Source organism: Beta vulgaris, chromosome 7 (assembly GCF_026745355.1).
Source record: "Beta vulgaris subsp. vulgaris cultivar EL10 chromosome 7, EL10.2, whole genome shotgun sequence".
NCBI classification, from domain to species: Eukaryota; Viridiplantae; Streptophyta; class Magnoliopsida; order Caryophyllales; family Amaranthaceae; genus Beta; species Beta vulgaris.
In genome coordinates, this window is record NC_079208.1 from 8,128,577 (window position 1) to 8,147,749 (window position 19,173).

Here is a 19,173-nt window from a genome sequence, read left to right on the forward strand (position 1 = left end):
TGTCAACTTTTTATAATTTTTATCAATATGTAAAAAAAGTGATTAATAGTTAAAATGTGTCTCGGAACCTATGTAAAAAGCAAAGGGGAAGTTTAGTATGGGATGGAGGAAGTACCATCTAACTTGTATATGCTATGTAGAGATATTCTAGCTGTATACTATAGACATTTCTATTTCAGATGGGTTTTGAGTAATGTGATACTTCTTGTGTGGAACCTTAAAATTTCAGAACTATGAGTATGAAAGTTTACGTGATTACTCTTTCAGCTCTGTCAACCCATATTGTCTAATAAGGAACGGTATCTACAAAGTCATAGGCACTCAGAAAAAGCCTTAATTTCCTAGTTTATGGTTGTTCTAGCCTGAAGCTTTGGGAATTTGCTTTTTCTGGGCAGGTTTCTTGGATTTGAATTAGAAAGCCTACTTCCATCTCTCTTTATTATGTAGATAGACTTCTTTTCACAAATCTATTAAACATGAGGTGTTACATCATCTATACAAAGTTTCTGTTTCCATATATATATATATATATTTTTTTTTTTTCTTTTTAAGTTTTTCCCAGAAATATTTATCTGTAATGCTTTATTTGGTTCGAGAAATGACTCCTTGCTTATGGTTGTGTTAGACACTTAGACTTGATGTCAGCTGGCAGTCTTGACTTAGAAGTTTGAGTTAAAAGAAATTAGGAACACATTGAAGGTTGAGGCAATCAGCAGATGTTAAATTTCTGGTCAAAAAACTATTGTTTACTTGTAATTTTGTTTCTTGGATCGTTCTAGATACAGCTTACTTTGATTATTGAGATGAAAAAACAGTAATAGTTGGGCATGTTATATGAATTTCATGTACATGAATTAATTCTTTTCCTAAAAGGTGTCTTGGTTGACATGGAGATGTGTGCATTTCAACTGAGTTTTCTGGACTCAAGAAAAGCCTTCTTCTTTGGCTCACATGATGAAATATACTCCAGAAAAGTAGCAAAATCTGTGTCCTTGTAACGTGTTGGATTGTGTTTGTTTATAAGTTTAGGTGAAGGCCGGATAACACGTTCGAAGGGAAGACTGTGCAGTGATGCTACAGTTACACGGGTCTTCTCTTGATTGACTAGAACTCTGTGTAGCACACTCTTATACCTTCCGTTGCTAAATATCTGCAACAAAACCATATCAAAAACTGCTTTAATTTGCTATAACATTACTGTTCCAACTTGCAGAAATGTAAGATTATGAAGTATTTATCTTATATTATATGGAACGAATGGAACAAAGAACCTACCTCTAGATGATCACCAATATTTACGACAAAAGCATTTGGAATAGGTTCAACTGTTAACCATTTTTCTTCAAACTGTATTTGCAAACCCTTGACCTCATCCTGGAGAAGAAGAGTGAGGAAGCCATAGTCTGAATGTGGTGGCATCCCTAGTGTGAGTTCAGGTTCTGGACAAGGTGGATAGCAATTTGTAACGATTATCTGGCTTCCATCTTCGAATTCTTCCAAAATGTCATTTTCTTCTGTTATGTTCATTTCTGCGCCCCACAGTCCAAGGCTTTCTAGGATGGCCTCCATCAGCATCAGAAACAGGTTTCTTGTTTCCTTTGAGTAAGCAGCTGTCTGCTTCCTATTGGAGAATAAAGAAAGAAATTAGAATCTTTATCTTTTTTCCATTTTAAAATAATCTTTTTCTTTTTGGGGGAAGGGGTGGCAATTGGAGACCACTAGTTCTACGGCTTTATTTTCAAAAAGGAAAGCAGCCACAAAATCTATCTTCTGGTAGTTATCCTACTGCTTAAATGAATCATTGCATAGTCAAATAATTATTCTAGTGGGTAGGGTTGCAGAAGAGAATAAAATAGTTAGAAGTGTCTGTTACTACCTCAGGTGCTCTGGTGAAGACGGGCAGTTAGAAAGGACATCTGGTACGGGATGGCAAACAAGCTTCAAAAAATCTCTCCAACAATAGACGCCGTCTTTGTTCTGACTAAAACTTGTTCCATATCGAACTGGTGCTTTCATATCCGCTGACATGTACTTTGCTCGTTCCTCAAAAGGAAGCTCGAAAAATCTTTTGCAGGCATCAGTCATACTGGTAATACCATCTATAGGAACACCATGATTCACCACCTGCAGCAACATCAACACGATAAGTATCATGCTGTATCTATGTATGCTATGTTCCAAAAACTTAGCTTGTGGTGCTCATATTAGATGTTGTAACCAACCTGAAAGAAACCATATTGCGCACAAGCATTAGTAAGGTCTTTCAGAACTTGAGACCGGTTTGCACCTTGTAGCTCAGCAAAATCTATGATCGGAAGTTTGATATTTGCTTCATTAACATGCGATTCTTTTTCAGTGTTTGGTCGGTCTAGGATTGGAAATATGTACTTGTTTGGGACCTTCTGAATTCCATTCTCGTAGAGATGCTTCACACCTTTCTGATATTCGTTTTCAGATTGGCTGCTGTCGCTCATATTTCTTACGGATTGAAGTGAAATTGCTGGAGACATTGGGATGAGCAGCTTACTTCCTGTGACATGCAATCAGAAAAGGTCAATTATACATACTCTTAGCTCCTCTTCGTAGAGAGAAGAGGAGAGGAGAGGAGACGGGAGGAGAAAGTCAACATTAAACATAACCACCATCCATACCTTTATTTTGCGGATGAATGTGTACGATGAAGGGAGTACCAGAAGAATAGTTTTTGAGGTTTATGGTAATGCAGAAGAATAATTTTTGAGGTTTATGGTAATGCAGAAGAAGCCTATATATAGGAGTGGCTTAGGGACGCTACGTCAGAACCACAGTCGCAAGTTTTGGAAAAACCAGACCTTTAGAAAAACCAGCTTTGGTTTTTTCAGATGAGGGTGGGGGCGTGCCAAGTTCATTAAAACAATTTTGGGTTTCTTTATCCAAGCAAAAGAAAACTTCCTATATAATAAGACCGTTGACCAAAAATTTGGGTCAAAGAACGAGTTCTTGGGGTCTTAAGCTTTTTCCATCTATGTGCTGCCAATTTATTTCCAAGGCTTTGTTTATTCTCCTTGATCTAGTTCTCTCACTTAGAATATTATATGTGTTACATGCAACTGGCTGACTTTTTGCATATTTTTTGTTTAAAATAGGGTCTGTTTCTAATATAGGCTGTCTATCAATTGTTGAAGTGGTAATGATATCATAAAATTTATTTAATTCAGTGCATCTTCCCGGATATTCAAGCTAGCTGAGAAACTTGGATGTTTAATTATTGCTCAAGTGGTAAATGTCTTGATGCTGTCTGTACACAGCAATAACAGTAGTTGTGGACAATTTACAACTTTTCCTGCAAGTAGTACTAATTCATCTTTTTGAAAAAGGCATTAGCAGAAAACAAAAAAAATTAAAATGATTTTGTTATTGGGGCTTATTTTATTATCCCACACATTTAGGAGTTCATGCATGGTGTCAAGTTTAATCCAATGAGTCAGGTGCTAGCAGATGCTTTGACTAGTTCCTTATTTAAGAATCTGATGAACTTTTATGTTTTATACACTTTTGACAATTTCATGTTTATCATGAGTTACCGACTTTGGAGCATACATGTCATGTGGCTAGCTCTTTGAAAATTTCATTAGTTATCTTTCTGCATATGGGATTTGGCTTCAATCTCTTACCTGAAAAAAATGCTTATCGGTACTTATTCGAAGTTATTAGAACTAATTTTTAACTTATCTAAGCATGTTGGAACTTATGTTGGTTCTAAATTGAATGTTAGTGGACCACATCAATACTTATTTGCGCTTATTGGCAAGCAGCAGCTTATATGAACAAGTAGGGCTTACAATTTTCTCCAAATTTTTTCTCAGGTGAAAAGATAGGAGCGGAAAGCCCACAACTTGTATCGAGCAAGTACGTACCTTTTAAAGAATCTTTTTTCCTTAAACTTACATTAACTTTCGACTAATGAGACCATGCATAAATCAGCTGATTGTTTGACAACATTTTTGTTTTGACATTGTCAGAATATTTGGGAATGGTATCTGCAAGTTGCAATTGTTTTGACTTCTGCTTATTAAATCAGACGACTTCTTTCATAGGGGTTAACTTAAATATATATCATTCTGCATACTACTGTTTGCCAGTGACCATATTGAGCAAACTCACTAACCAATAAGTAGTTTACTAATTAAACTATATCAGTTAGTGACCTGTGATCCTGAAGTAGTTGGTTATCTTTGAGCTATCGCAAGAGGCATTTACAGAATTAGATAATAGAAGTATTGCAGATTGGCTAGAAACAAAAAAAAAAAAAGTAGAGATTTTTGCTCTTTATTGAATTTTTTTGGTTTGGTTTTATGTTATTTCAAAAAATACTCGTGGAGAGATAAGCCTTTCTTGTGTAAGCTTACCCAATATATATGCTCTTTTAACTATGACAAAGTAGTGGCTCTAAGAATGTGCAATAATGAGATTTGGCTAAACTTGCAACTGACCTGTATTGTATATTTATGTGGGGACATGAGTTTGGAAGTAGTACTATTCATTGTCCTATTGCAGACATTGGTCCATCTAAAAAACTACTGCATATAATAAAAAATTTAGCAGACATTGGTCCATCTTGCTTTGAGTTCTGGCTGCACCTTTTTTTTTCCTATCAACTTTTTTTTATATATAATTGACATGAATAACTTTAATTTTCACCCATGCTCTCAAATTAATTCCAACTTCTTGTTAGTTAGGGATAATCCAAAAGTTTTGAGTACCTTTTCAAAATGATCCAAGTTTTTTTTTCCTGTTATTTTTTGAGCCTTTTTTGTTGGGTCTATAAATAAAGTTGTGATTATGTCGAGAAGGTCTCTCTGAAAGTTGGGATTATATTGAAATAATTTAAAGTTAGGGTTATTCTGAGAAGCTTAGTAAAAGCTTGAGACTATTCATGTCAAATTATTTTTTGTTTTGGTTTATGTTGGAATTTTTTGGTTCACTGTTGCTAGTACTTCTTCCTTTTCTTTTTGATTGTTATTGATCTTCTAAATTCTTCTCAATATATAAGAAAAACTATTGTCATGCGGGTTTTGTTTGATACGTTTCAATAAGTACTTTGTTATCAATCGTTAAAATTTTATTAATATGAAATGAAAGATATTCAAGGTTCAAAAAGTGCATTGGCAAACGCAAATAGTCAAAACACAAAACAGGAAGAACAAAAAGAAACGGAGGGAGTATTTCTTTTTCTACCTGATGTAGGTAATTCTGATGCATAGTACTTCTGTCAGTTGCTGTAGCTCACATAGCTTTGGATGTATGAAGGATATAAATGGAAAGTTGAAAAAAGGTGCAGTTATTTATAAAAAGTAATTCTCCATTTAAGACCAGTTGACCTGATTCTTTGTATTTGAAAATGTCAAGATCTGAGCTTAGCATCTTCCTGTGTCAACACGGGTATTCTTCTAGAGGAACAAAATGCCGTACATTTCTGCCTTTCATTTTAAGTCGTGGGACTGGCAGCAGAGTATTTTTATTTTTGAATTGGGTAAATGGATTGCTTATCTGTTCTAACACATAATTGTGATACTATCAGTTCAAAATCATACCATCGATGTAATTATTAATTTCACACTATTGTATTATATATTTTTATAAATTATTATTCTTAAATTATAATGTTAATAATTTATCATATCAAGACGTACATTTATAGACATTTTCTAAAACTTATATCCCGTCTTGTACATCCTCTTTCTTTTTTCTTTTTTGCGAAATAAATAGTATCTTATTTCCAGCAATAATATTATGATGGACTCTCCTATTATCTGAACTAATATCATTTTTTTTCTCATATTTTATTACTTAATTGTTTCCCTCATAATCATCTTTTCAATAATATCCAAATTGAAAACTATGTAAATGAACTTTTATATTATTCTTCTGTTATTGATTTTTTCCCTCAGTAGCTTCATTTCGTCAATCGTCTGTTACATAATTGCCATTCAATAACGGATTTTGGATATTGCCATTCCGTGAAATCCCGTTACGGAACACTATAATAAAATTCTCATACTTCTCTTGTCCGTTCCATAACGCAAACTCGCCGCATCGGAACGTTTTTATCTCCATTACATCCGTTCTTTTCAAACATTGACCAAAGTTATTATATAAATCATTATATATATAGCTTATGAAACATGATATTGTGATAGATTTGATTATATTATGTTGTTATAATGCTTTATAAACTAAAACATTGCAAATATAGTTATAACATATGAATGTGAATTTTTTAAAAGAATTCATGCCGCGTCAGCCAGGATTCTTTCCATTCATCTGTTACAAGCCGCTTTTGCGACAACGCAAATGTTATCGCGACTGCGTCCACGATTTTTTCCTTGGTTCTATGTCTCTTGTGACAGTTGCTAACCCTAATAAGACGTTTTGCTTTCATGCATGTGGCAGAGACGAGTTCATTATCTATAGAGATATGACTCATGAGTACATATACATTCTGAGAATTTTTTTGTGGCATAGAATTGCTGGTAACTGCATTTTAGGGAATGCATGTTGCATGATAAAATGGTGAATTATATTACTGGTGATACTCCCGAATAATAATAGAATGAGTGAATTAGAAGAGGCTTATGAATCTTGGAGTTCCGATGATTTTGTGGATTCAAATTTCTAGATGACATGAGAGATCAGTATTGAAACTATAAGTTGTAAATAAGTGATAAGTAGGCTATATCCTCCAAAGCGTGGATGGTGGAGTAGAGACCACCTTCCTCTACGTGGTCCTGCTCCAAAACGCATAGCTTGAAAATGCAATCTTGAAGAAAAGGAAATAATTTTTTTTAAAAAAAGAATTACGGCAAATCAATCCCACTAGATGATAACATCACATTAAACTTTTTTTTTTTTAAAAAACAAACTTTTATTATTTATTAATTTTTGTTTTGGCAAACATTGATAACTTTTCAAGAATTGCGACAAATCACTCCCACGAGATGATAAAAAGTACTTCCTCCGTTCCGTTTTAAATGAAACGTTTGCTTTTTCACGCAACCCAACGCGCTTCTTTAGTCATTAATATCTTTAGTTGTGTAAACGTAAAAAATATAAAAAAGTTATAATTTGATAGTATACATCGAGACGAATCTAACAAGATCCCACTTGACTATGTTTTTCTTTATATAATAGCGATAAATTGGAGTTAAAATTGATTAGTGAATAGTGTCATTTCATCCAATGTTTCATTTAAAACAGAACGGAGGAAATATGTATTTTTTATGTCCTTATTCATTATTGTTATTTTTACAGATTTGTGCTTCTCAACTATTATGTGTACGTGTTCTTTTATAATCAATATGTTGTTCATTATTGTATTATATCATGTTCTTTTATAATCAGAATGATGTTCTTTGTTTTAGAACTTCATGTTCTTTTTAAATTTTAATTCGTTGTTATGACTATTTTCATAATTTTTTGCTTCTCAAGTCATATACGCATATGTTCTTCTATAATCAATATGGTGTTTTGTATTTGATATGTTCATGTTCTTTTTTTAGAAACGGGAAATCTATCAAAAAAAATGGAGGTGGTATAAATTAGCCTTTCCTCTAGAATAATTTTTCTAATGGAAAATATGTTTTTTTTTCTCTTTACCATTCTTGGCTCTTGGACTCTATATATCTTTATCATTTGAAAAGTAGTAGATAATCCTTATGGAAAATATCTTCCTTATGTGAGCAAATATCAGGTAGTTACCCGTTGCCGCAATTCGTGTGAGATAAACTTGGTTACTATTGCAAATTATGTGGAGTAAAATTCATGTTTTTTATTTAATTATTTGAGGTGAGACAAACTTAACAACAAACCGCACAAAATCACCTACATATTTGCGTATATCCTCATTTTTGTTTCATTTATTTGAAATCCTCTTAAGTTTGTTTTATTTATTTGACGCCAAGTAAAAATCTTTATGAAAGTAATATGGATAACAAGAAAGAGGAATGAGTTTTTATATATGCTATAATATGCTTTAAGAAAAGCTCTCAGTCTTAGGCATTTTTATCAGATATGGAATTCTTCTTCTGTGAGTTGTGACTTGCAGGTAGCGTCACAGGTCGCGAGACGCGACCACCATCGCGGTTCGCGAGCTGGAGTCATCGCGAGGGGCGAGGGGTGATTTCCTGCGTGTTGTGGCAGAATCATCGTCGCGGGGTGCTCGCGAGTCGCGACACTGATCGCGTGTCGCGAGCTCGGCTCTGTTTTTTCCACGAAGCGCGAGGGCGATTTATTCACTCGGTTTATTCGACGACTTAGGGCTTGTATTCTAGACTTCATATAAATATGTTACTTCATATTTAGGGCTGGATAACCACAAAATATAAGAGAGAGATTAGCTTAAACACAATAGAGCAGATTAAAGAGAGTCTTTGAGATTCAATTATATTCAATTGAATCTTGCCTATTGTAATTTGTAATCGTCTCGTTCATAGTGAAAGAATCTTTTTTCCCTGCCTTGAGGACGTAGCTATCGCATTGATAGTGAACCTCATTAAATCTATGTGTTCTTTATTCGTTTTCTTGTGTTCTTGTTTGAGTGCTTGGTAGTTGTGCACACTTGTTTTGGTTAATTAAACGCTTCTGCATAACAAGTGGTATCTGAGGTACAGGTTAACACCGGGGTTAATCGCTTTATGGGACATGGCAACTACAAACTTAAAGATCGACAAGTTTACGGGAAGAAATAGTTATGGGTTATGGCTGATAACGATGAGACCTTTATTGAAACAACAAGGTATCTGGAAACCATTGATTAAGGGTTTCACAACGACAACAAAAGAAGGTAATCTGACTAGTGTGACTGAGATCGAGTTGGGATCTAAGGAGGAAAGAGGACACTCAATTATCTTGCTATGTTTGGCGGACGATGTCATCACAGAGGTTGCAGATGAAATCACTGCAGGTTTGTGGTTGAAATTGGAGAGTTTGTACATGACAAAATCGCTCACAAACAAATTGTTATTGAAGCAAAGGTTGTTCGGCCTACGCATGAGAGAAGGTATGTCCCCACAAGATCATCTCGATAGTTTGAATTTTATTTTACTGGATTTGCGTAATTTAGATGTTAAGATTGAGGATGAGGATGTTGCGTTGATATTGTTGGTTTCATTGTCAAGTAGCTATGAACATTTTGTAGAGTCTTTTGTGGTTGGAAAAGAAACTATGTCCCTAGAGGATGTAAAGTCGGCACTTTACACTAGGGAATTGCGTCATAAAGCAACTGGTGATATGGTAGAGGATCATGATTATTCTGCAGGTTTGCTGAGAAAAATAAGGGAGATTCGAGTAAAGATAGGAGAAAACCTAGGTCGAAGGGCCCTAAAAGTAGTGATCTTTGCCATTATTGTAAAGAACCGGGTCATTGGAATAGTGAATGCCCTAAGAAGGGTGGGTCGCCTTCTTTTGCAAAACAAAATAAAGTTGACTACGATTCTGAGGAGGATTTAGCTCTAATTGTCCATGAGGAGAAACGCTCAAAAGATATGTGGGTTCTTAATAGAGGATGTTCTTTACATATGTGTTCTGAAAAAGGAGATGTTTTCGACCTATAGCTTATGCAAGAGTAGTGTTACTTTGGGTGACAATACGGTGTGTGAGGTGGTTGAAGTAGGCTCCGTGAGGTTTAGAATGCATGATGGGAGAGTTAAGGATCTTAGAGGCGTGAGGCATGTTCCACAGCTTAAGAGAAATCTTATATCTTTTGGGATGTTAGACCGTAAGGGTTTCCGATTCCAAAGAGGGGGTGGAGTTTTGCGTGTAGTGAATGGTTCTTATGAGTTAATTCGTGGCGTGAAGTCAGGTGTGGGTAACTTGTATGGTTTGCAGGGTACGACACTGGCTAGAGATGATTCTGAGTTGAAGGTGCATTTCGGGTTGAAAAGTGATGGTTGTGAGTGTGAGGTGGAGCTTATGGGGGGGCTTCTACACAGGTTGAGGGGTCAGCGTCAACAAGAATGAGTTCAACAACCGGGTTGAAGAGTACTAGTTGGGTTGAGGATGAGAGTGTCAACAATGAGGTAGAGTTTGTGGGAACTACCACACAACTGGTTGAAACTACGGATCATCAAGAAGAACAACCAGGGATCTTTCAGCAGCGGTCTGGTATGATAAGGTTCGGTTCTATCGATACTTGTGTGCCAGCTTATAGCTATGGGTTCTCCGAGCGGCATGTCTTTGTTAGGGAGTGTTGGGTTGAGAGGTGGTTCTGCGAGAAGTCACCAAGAGGTAGCTAGATTGGAACTCCAGGAGGAGTTACTTGCGTTCCAGTGAGAACGGGGTGGAGTGCTCCGGCGGGAGCATAGAAGAACTTTGACGGAATTTTCCCTTGCCCCAAGGGTGATTGTTTTGGGTACTTAGACGTAAGTGCAAATGGCTCTAGTTGGAGCAACTGGCAGGATACTAACTTGTCTTGATTAAGGTGGAGCTAGTGTGTTTGCGGTTCAGTGAAGGCGATTTGATTCTCGATGGGTAATAAATTGGGCTTCGGGTGAATGTGCAACATGGGTCTCATAGGCTGTGAGACCGGATCGTTCATGATGAGTAGTCAGCGATCTTGGCAAGATTGAGTGAGACTCATATGAGGGCAAGCCCGACATCGGGTTAAAGATGCATAAGCAGGAGGGGAAAAGAGTATCTCGTGTACTGTTGAAGAGGTACATGTTTTGTTGATGGTTTCGAGGTGGAGTCGTGTGGTAGATGCAAGTCAAGGTGGAGATTTGTGAGTTGTGACTTGCAGGCAGCATCACAAGTCGTGAGTTGCGACCACCATCGCGGGTCGCGAGCTGGAGTCGTCGCAAGTCGCGACCTGTGTCGCGAGGGGCGAGGGGTGATTTCCTGCGTGTTATGGCAGACTCATCGTCGCGAGCCGCGACGAGTGTCGCAAGGGCTTCGCGAGGTGCTCGCGAGTCGCGACACTGATCGTGTGTCGCGAGCTCAGCTTTGTTTTTTTCGCGAAGTGCGAGGGCGATTTCTTCACTCGGTTTATTCGACAACTTAGGGCTTGTATTCTAGACTTCATATAAATATGTTACTTCATATTTAGGGTTGGATAACCACAAAATATCAGAGAGAGATTAGCTTAAACACAATAGAGAAGATTAAAGAGAGTCTTTGAGATTCAATTACATTCAATTGAATCTTGCCTATCGTAATTTGTAATCGTCTCGTTCATAGTGAAAGAATCTTTTTTCCCTGCCTTGGGGACGTAGCTATCGCATTGATAGTGAACCTCGTTAAATCTGTGTGTTCTTTATTCGTTTTGTTGTGTTCTTGTTTGGGTGCTTGGTAGTTGTGCATGCTTGTTTTGGTTAATTAAACGCTTCCGCATAACATCTTCCTTCTTTTTTCTCTCGTTTTTTTTTTTTTTATTTTTTTTTAAAATATTTGCATTCAACATTAGCCCACCCCTTTACATGTTTTGCTGTGTTTAGGAAAGCCTCCATCTATTACTAGTATTTCTTTCTTGTTATTTGAATATGAACACACCAGACTGCAACCCCAATGCTTCCAGAAGGCAACTGCTAACTATGCAGTGGGCTATACACGGAACCTTTTCCCCAAATTGGACCACTGCAAATTTTTTGCTGAAAATGGACAGTTTGTTTTGATACTGACTTTTATGAAAATCTCGATTATCTTCGTTATCGCTTTCATGTTATGTTGAATGTTTATTAGTTGATTCTATGCTTGGCATTGTGCTAGTATGTGACTTCAATATCAGGATATTTTCACAAAGTCAGCATAGCTAAGTCAAAGGGATGCTTTGTTTGCTAGGGTAAAACAAAGAAATTACCACCAAAGTCATTACTAATTACTTTGTTGAACAAGTGTTGAGTGAGACTGTTTCTTACTAACTTAATGTTAGTCACAATAAGGTATCCCAAAAAAATGTAAGATGGTATCCTTTTTATCACATAAGCACCCCTCTCGTCCTACTAAAAAATATTCTAAGACTGTCTCAGACAAACATTTACCCTTCAGGCTCTCTGGGGCATGATGGGGTTATCAAGCTAGCGTTAGCTTATTTGGTGCATCACAGCTATTGGCCTGAAAATGATATGTTGGCTGTGATGGTGAGATAATTATTATATACTAATAGTTCATGGCATCATGTTAAGGATAGTCCAAGAGTTTTGGTAGATCCAAGTACTTTTTAATTGGCCTTTCCTACGTGGGATAAAGAGGTGCTCTTTCGTCATGGTTGTCCTTACTCCTTAGTCCTTAGAATACCCCTTACAACCAATACCTTGAGGCTTGGTTTTAGATTCTATTACTAATAATTAAGATGCTCCACAAGTTGCCATGCAATTAATATCATTATCTTTTTTCTTTTTGGCTGTTTTCTTGTAAGGTAAAGTACCTTTTACTCTGGCCAGTGTGCCCTTAAAATAATAGTTGCCTGAGACACGAGTGAAATTTGACTCTTGTTAAGGTTCTTGAACTTGTCAAGCAAAGGGTATGATCTGGAGTTATTACTTAAAAAAGTATTTTAATTACTATCTGATATGGACACATGGTGTAATGACTCTTTGTTTCCCATCTTCATGCTGCTTTCTTGGTTTATGTCTCTGACATACCTTATGTTCATTAGTTATTGGTTGAGGTATGGTGTTAGGCCAATGTAGTTATTCACATTCTGACCTATGAATTGGAGAACCACCCTCTACACTTTGTTACTTCTCTCCTGTATGCCATGCTGTATTTGTTCAAATATGCGTTGCACACCTTTAGCTGACTTGGAAACTTGGTATGCGTCAATGTGTCATAATGCAATAGTACTAATTGAATTGGCGATTCTTTTATTTATAGTTTCAGCTCCCAACAAGTCTAATGCTCCTAGAAGTCTTTCTATTATATCTCAATCCTGCCATAGGAGTTCTGAAGTCTAATGAATGTGTTAATGGAATTGTTACTTTGGTTAGATGTTTGTAATGCTTAAGGAACAAGGAATTTCGTTCCCTTAGAGGTGTCAAAATTTGTTACGTTGAATACAAAAAGTTTTACTTCTTATGGGAATAGCCACTTACCTAGGGCAACTATGCAAGCTACATCCTCCATGAACTTCCTATGTTATTGTGGACTGAACAGTTGCATACTACAACAGCAGTACCAAAACCTTAATCCCAAAAGATGGGGTTGGCTTTATGAACCAATGAATTATATTATGTTGTTTACAAAGTACAAAATTATTAAGGTAAAATGTGATCGCTTGTCTATAAACGATTCTTTAACTTGAAATGTGACCCTTTTAGGGCAAAAAGTGAAGTTGTCGTACAATAACTTTATCGTAAGGCAGTGTTACCACGACTTATTAACTAAAAAGATCCTATTCATCCATTTCAGTATTTCTGTTTAGTGCTATATGCTCTTGCAAAATCATTTTCTTCATATAATTGTAAACTCTCTCCATATAATCATTGCATATTGTATTAGACCTGTATTTTTTCTACTTTTGCTGAAAGCCCTAAACGTCAATTATTACTTGTTGGCCTATACATGAGCTTATTGAAAGTTGCTTGCAATTCTATGTAATTGCATAGTGAACGTCCAAAGTTTCAAATCTCTTTTGTGATAACTCTGCTTAATCAGTGTCACAGGTAATGTGGACGATGTGTTGCTATCATTGCTTACTATGTCATGGTATGTCCAAGACCTCTAGGATGAGGGATGGGCTAAAATCTCATACAATGCTAGGTAATTCAAGTCATCTCTGTTCATTTGAATTTTGAACTTAATGGCATATTTTTGAAGTTATCTTTTATTCTAGTTGAAATACACTAATATGCAGAGTATATTTCTGTTCAATGTGACTGGCTGACTGTAGCACTCTTATCTGGCTTTGAAATTGAGATGATCATTCATGGCTTGTTAACCTTTATCTTTCAGGCAATTGTAATCTGAACATGTGAGGACAAATATTATTATTTGTAAAGCTTTCACTGATGTAAACCAAGGTTCAGGGTAATCACACATTTGGTATACCTTTCAGAAATCATGAACTAGCAGGTTCTAAACTTTACCTTCTGCATAAACTGCGATAATCTAGAAACTGAAACTACCAAATTGCTTTCTGATAATCTAGTATGTTAAGGACCCAAAACTTATGTTGGACAGGTAAAGGTGGTCCATGTCATCCTCAAGTCTCAACCCTCAATTTCAAGCTAGAGTCGTTTAAAAGAGTGCAAAGTGACCAACAACATGTGGCGTCATTTAAGAGAGCCTGAAGATTTAAAGTCCATTTTGTTCTTTTAGTTACATTGTCCTAATACCCAGGTTTTGTGTGCTTATTTTGCAAGAACTAATCTTACTATAATCATAGAATACATATTTTAATCTTTCAAACTTATGCAAAATATTTTAGGGCCCAATCTTTATTTTTAGTATAGGGTTCCCAATAAGTTTGAGACGGCCTGTCTTCAAGCGATTCATTTGCAATTATAAACATGTATGAACATAAGCAACATTTACCCTCAAAATTTTCAACTAGATTTACAACGAGGTTTGATTATTTGATTCTATTGAAGACTTGTCAACTTCAAGTCGTTTAGTTCAAAGTTAAAGGAAGGATGACTTTCAAGAATGGCTTCTTGGAAATCTTCCTTTAAGATGCAGAAAGATGTGTGAACATAAGCAACATTTAACTTATAAATATTTAGCAAGATTTATAGGAATGCTTGATTAGTTGATTCTATTAAAGACTTGGCACCTTCAAAGCTATTAAGTTCAACGTTCAAAGAAGGAAGACTTTCAAGACCAGTTTCTTGGAAATGTTCCTTAAAGATGCACAAAAGTTGTTTGATAGACGAACTTCTTTGTTAAGTCAAGCAACGCAAACCCACCTCTAAAAGTCAATCCTTGCTGCTAGCAGCGACAGCTTCATTCATGGTTGTAGTTATCAGTTCATCTGGAAGTCATAAATGTTTTAATTGCTGTCTTTGTTATCTACATTAGGTGCATGTCTTTATGCCACATCACTAAATGGGTATTATATTCCTTGCAACAATACAACGATTACTTCTCTTACACCTTTTTATGCTGACATGAAAATAATATAGTAATTAGGTGCTTTTAATTACTTTGTTCTTGTCAATTTTTTTTCTTTTTCATCTTTCCAATATAATTCATTTGTGCTTACATATAATTGCCATTTTGACGATTTATGCTCAAGAAACAATTTGTTATCGAAATAAAAATAGTTTATGGTTGGATTTTCTAATATGCTCTTATCCAAAATCTACAACTAGTAAAACGATATTAGGTCAATTTACGTTTTATACTTAATTATGATACGGTGTAGCATTGTGACAATGAAATCTGGACTGAAAAAGTATCTAATTTAGCTAAACTAATTTAGCTAAACTAATTGAATGCCATGATTCCTCGATTCCTGAGCACACACTCACTTTCGGAGTTTCGGGGGGTTTCTTAGAAATATTTTTTGCTTTAAGCAGTTGGTTAAGTTTTCTACTCAAATCAAGTGGCGGACTTCCTTGCTTCTCTCGCTCGTCATATCTATGCTCATACAAAACCAAACCTGGCAAAAAGTGTAGCATAGATTAACATCTTCAGTTAGAAAAAATACGGTTCTGCCTTCAGAATAGGCAATCCTAGTGTTTTATGCTTACATTCATAAGAAAGAAAATAAAAAAATTGGTTTTCTAGCTTCCAAACAGACATCACTATTGCCTATTGACTTGTGAGTATTTCCTTAAATTTCCTTTTCTTTAGTAGATATATTTCTCCTTTTGCTGAATATGAAAACTTGTCCTTTTGGTAAGCTAACGTACCAAATGTCTTTAATATTATTCATCTGCATGCAGGAACTTTGACTTCTGGAATTGTCAGTATTTATTGGAGATTAATGAATTTGTATCAGGCGTTTACTTCCTATAAATAATTTTCCTGTCTGCAAGTCGACAGCAATAGTATATTTACATAATTAAAATGTCAATGATTTTGTTTTGCCTGTTCAATAATTGTTGTATTAGAAAATTATGCTTTCAGGTGATGCTGCTATTTGAGTTCTAGGTTGTACTTGGACAAAGTTGGCCGTTGAATAATTGACACGTGGCACGATCACTTCACTTCCTCTTCTTGATGGCTGGGAGCTTTACTTGAGAGAAGGAATTTGGTGCTCAATTGGAAATGGGAATACTTTAGAAGACCAAGAATATTATGTCAATGCTGAGAGGTAGTACCGTAATGTTGATTTTATTATTGCCATTATGAGGCTTGTATTACTTGTTTGACCTTTTGATTTTAGCTTCTTTGAATGTCTGCTCTATTTTATGGTATATAGTCAAAATCCACCCTATCTTATGGTACATCTATTCTATATTCTTTTCGTCTTCGAATTATCTTCTTTTTGGGCTTAGGCCCTGTTCTTTTGGACTTGTTTTCAGTTCAGTTAGTTTCCAAGTTTTCTTTTGCTTTAGTTCAGTTTAGTTTCTCTGTGTCCAAAAGAACGGGGCCTTAGGCACACAATATTTTAGTAAGAGAGGGTAGGTTTTTTCGTAGATAGTGTAAAAGCTTGAGTAAATAAATTGATTGAGAGAGACCCTACATCACATGAGATAAGTAGAAAGTGTGGAAGATTTATTTAATGGAGCGGTCCACCTCACATGGGTTGAATAAGGCAAATATGTTATATAGGGATTAGGGAAATAAGACTTTTATTTGTAGATTGTCTAAAAAGAAATGCAGGAAGTTTATTTTTGAGGACAGAGAGAGTATTTATGATTTTTAAGCAGTTAGACCATGTTTGGTGGGTGCATTTTGGATGTTAACTCTTGAATCCTTGATTGTCATTTGCTTAGTTTTCTAGGTTGTGGGAATAGGGAAGGCTGAGCTTTGCTGCTAACATCCTGATAAAAGCAAATAACTCTTTTTTTTGTGACAATCGTTAATCTTCACATATTGCGATCTTTTCATTAGCATTTGATTTCACTAGGATCCGATCATTTGGTGGTCAGCCTCTAGTATCTTATTAAAAGTTTATTTATTTCTTTCTCTTGTTGCCTTGATGTGCTAAACTTGACAACCATTTGGAAGGAAAGATTGAGGTTGAGCTAATTGCTAATACAATTGAGGGGAAATTCTTAAATCAAATAAGAAGAATCATGTGTTTTATTTGATATATGATCAGTTTTTTGACATATTCTTAAATTATACGAGTGAATATTACAATGTGCTAATGCAATATGCTAGAATTGAATTCAAGTAAGAAATATGTTTCAGGTTTGGTATTAGATGTTAGTTTATGGACAGAATTTTCGGATCATTTTCGGGGTCTTTCAAGTAAAAGTTGCGTCAAGGGATAAGCAAATTAGATATACATATATGGTTTGCAACTATGAATTTGTTGGGATGATATGTCATAAATGAAGTTTTTAAAATCAGGGCCAACCCGGCTTGAGTTCATGCTGCTGTTCAACTAAGGTTTTTGACTTGTAAATATGATATATCCTGAATGGTTTAGCGGTTTTGTGGGATGACCTGACCCGAAAGACCCGTATATACAGATTTTTAATATAATGTTCAATGCCTGAACCTTAATTTTGTATACCAGGGCTGCAAAATTTGATCTTGAAGTCTTGGCAGAAGTTGATGTCTCATGTCACCTCTCTAGACTTATATGCTATGGGTATAAATTATATTTGAAAAGAAATGAATATTGGTCCAGTCTATATGTGTTAAGGTTCGGTCAGCTGAGATATAGGTTAATGTCGTGTCTTTATATCATTTGTATCCATTTTCGGATCATTTCAAGTTTAAGGCTCCGTTTGGTAGGGCGTAAAACGTTTTCTTGGAAAACCGTTTTCCTCTATTTTCAGTTTTACATTGTTTGGTTGACAAGGGAGTGTAAAACCATTTTCATTTGGAGTAAAATTACACTCCCAATGATGAAAAACCATTTTCCCTTCAAAATGAAGGGAAAACTATTTTCCCTTCAAAATGAAGGGAAAACTATTTTCCTTATCTCTCTTACATACTCCTCTCACTACCTCCCTACTTTCCCTCTCATATTTCTTTCATTTTCATTATTTTTCTTACATGGAACCAAACAATGGAAAACTAATTTTGGAATTGTGTTTTCCATTGTAAATTATTTTCCATGAAAATCATTTTACACTGAAAATGTTTTACACCCTACCAAACGGAACCTAAATACATTAGGTGATATTTTTCCATTCCATGAAATTGAGTTCAGTCAAAGTTTATGTTTGGATCATGCTACTTGGGTTGTTTTGTAAGTCAGTTGAGTTAGGACCGAGTTGATTTGGGTTCAGATTTAGTTGTGCTTCCACGCATGTGCACTTGTGACTAGAAAACATCTGCCTACACTCTGATCTAGTGACACTGCGTTGCGCCGTTGCCACTCCAAGACGCAATTCTTCTCCTTATATCTACACAACCTCACCCGAAACCGCTCCAAGACACACTATATTACTGGAGCTAGTCAATTTGCGCTTCCATCCTAATACTAATAACCACAATGTTAGCTAAGTTAGACTCCTTGATGATGCCTAAGTCAAGCTTGTGCAGGTGTGGTGGATTGAACAGTAGGAGAGTGATGATCAACTCATGTTTGATTTTTTCATGCTAGGAAAACCTCTATTTGGAAGAATGGTGTGACTCTCTTCACCTGTCTATCTGAGAAGTCCATCGGGTAAGTTGTACAATCTTGCTGATGTATATCTAAAAACAACACAAAACTAATTGAGCCCTTTACTAGGAAGCACTATCTGGCATGTTTGGGCTGCTTTTGGGCTTTTAGGATCTTTCCAGGCTTACCTCCTTATAGATCTTAGTTGTGGAATTATGCATGAAATACTATGACTGGTTTATTCGTGTAAGGTGGTCCATAAGAGTGAGAACCTTTCTTAATCTATGCTGTGTATCCACCTGCTACATCTGTTACCAACTTTTGGGGTGTCTAAAGTAATTTTCGTTGATTCGATGGGCTGTGACCTTATGCTTTATAATGGCCTGTGGGCTGTGACCTTATGCTTTATAATGGCCTGTGGGCTGAGACCTTTTGTTTTTTTATAAGTAGTAGTACAATATCTAGATAGCATTTTTTCCTAGTTTCATCAACTATATTACTTCAACACCTATAAAGAGGCTCCTGCCCAT

At 35.8% G+C, this 19,173-nt stretch overlaps 1 protein-coding gene and 1 long non-coding RNA gene across 3 annotated transcripts; one reads left to right on the top strand and one right to left on the bottom strand.

Moving 5' to 3' along the window:
• Positions 1 to 700: 700 nt before the first annotated feature.
• Positions 701 to 2,510, bottom strand: LOC104898586 (probable 2-oxoglutarate-dependent dioxygenase SLC1). The gene is made up of 4 exons (XM_010685684.3): positions 2,223 to 2,510; positions 1,877 to 2,124; positions 1,276 to 1,621; positions 701 to 1,150 (listed from the first exon to the last, which is right to left on the bottom strand). The coding sequence occupies exons 1-4, from the start codon at positions 2,508 to 2,510 to the stop codon at positions 905 to 907; spliced, it is 1,128 nt and encodes a 375-aa protein (XP_010683986.2). The 3' UTR covers positions 701 to 904.
• Positions 2,429 to 19,030, top strand: LOC104898587 (uncharacterized). 2 transcript variants are annotated; one of them, XR_007276026.2, is made up of 7 exons: positions 2,429 to 2,552; positions 3,846 to 3,888; positions 8,649 to 9,037; positions 13,627 to 13,731; positions 13,924 to 14,043; positions 14,152 to 16,228; positions 18,644 to 19,030. It is a non-coding gene; the product is annotated as an uncharacterized LOC104898587 (long non-coding RNA). The 2 variants fall into 2 exon arrangements; XR_008970096.1 differs by lacking the exons at positions 8,649 to 9,037; positions 13,627 to 13,731; positions 13,924 to 14,043; positions 14,152 to 16,228; positions 18,644 to 19,030 and having other exon boundaries at positions 3,846 to 8,554.
• Positions 19,031 to 19,173: the final 143 nt, after the last annotated feature.

Coding starts and splice junctions, on each gene's coding strand:
- LOC104898586 (XM_010685684.3), bottom strand. CDS start 2,510: ATGTCTCCAGCAATTTCACTTCAATCCGTAAGAAATATGAGCGACAGC. Junction 2,125..2,222: donor CGCAATATGGTTTCTTTCAG/GTTGGTTACAAC, acceptor ATGTTGCTGCAG/GTGGTGAATCATGGTGTTCC. Junction 1,622..1,876: donor TCTTCACCAGAGCACCTGAG/GTAGTAACAGAC, acceptor ATTCTCCAATAG/GAAGCAGACAGCTGCTTACT.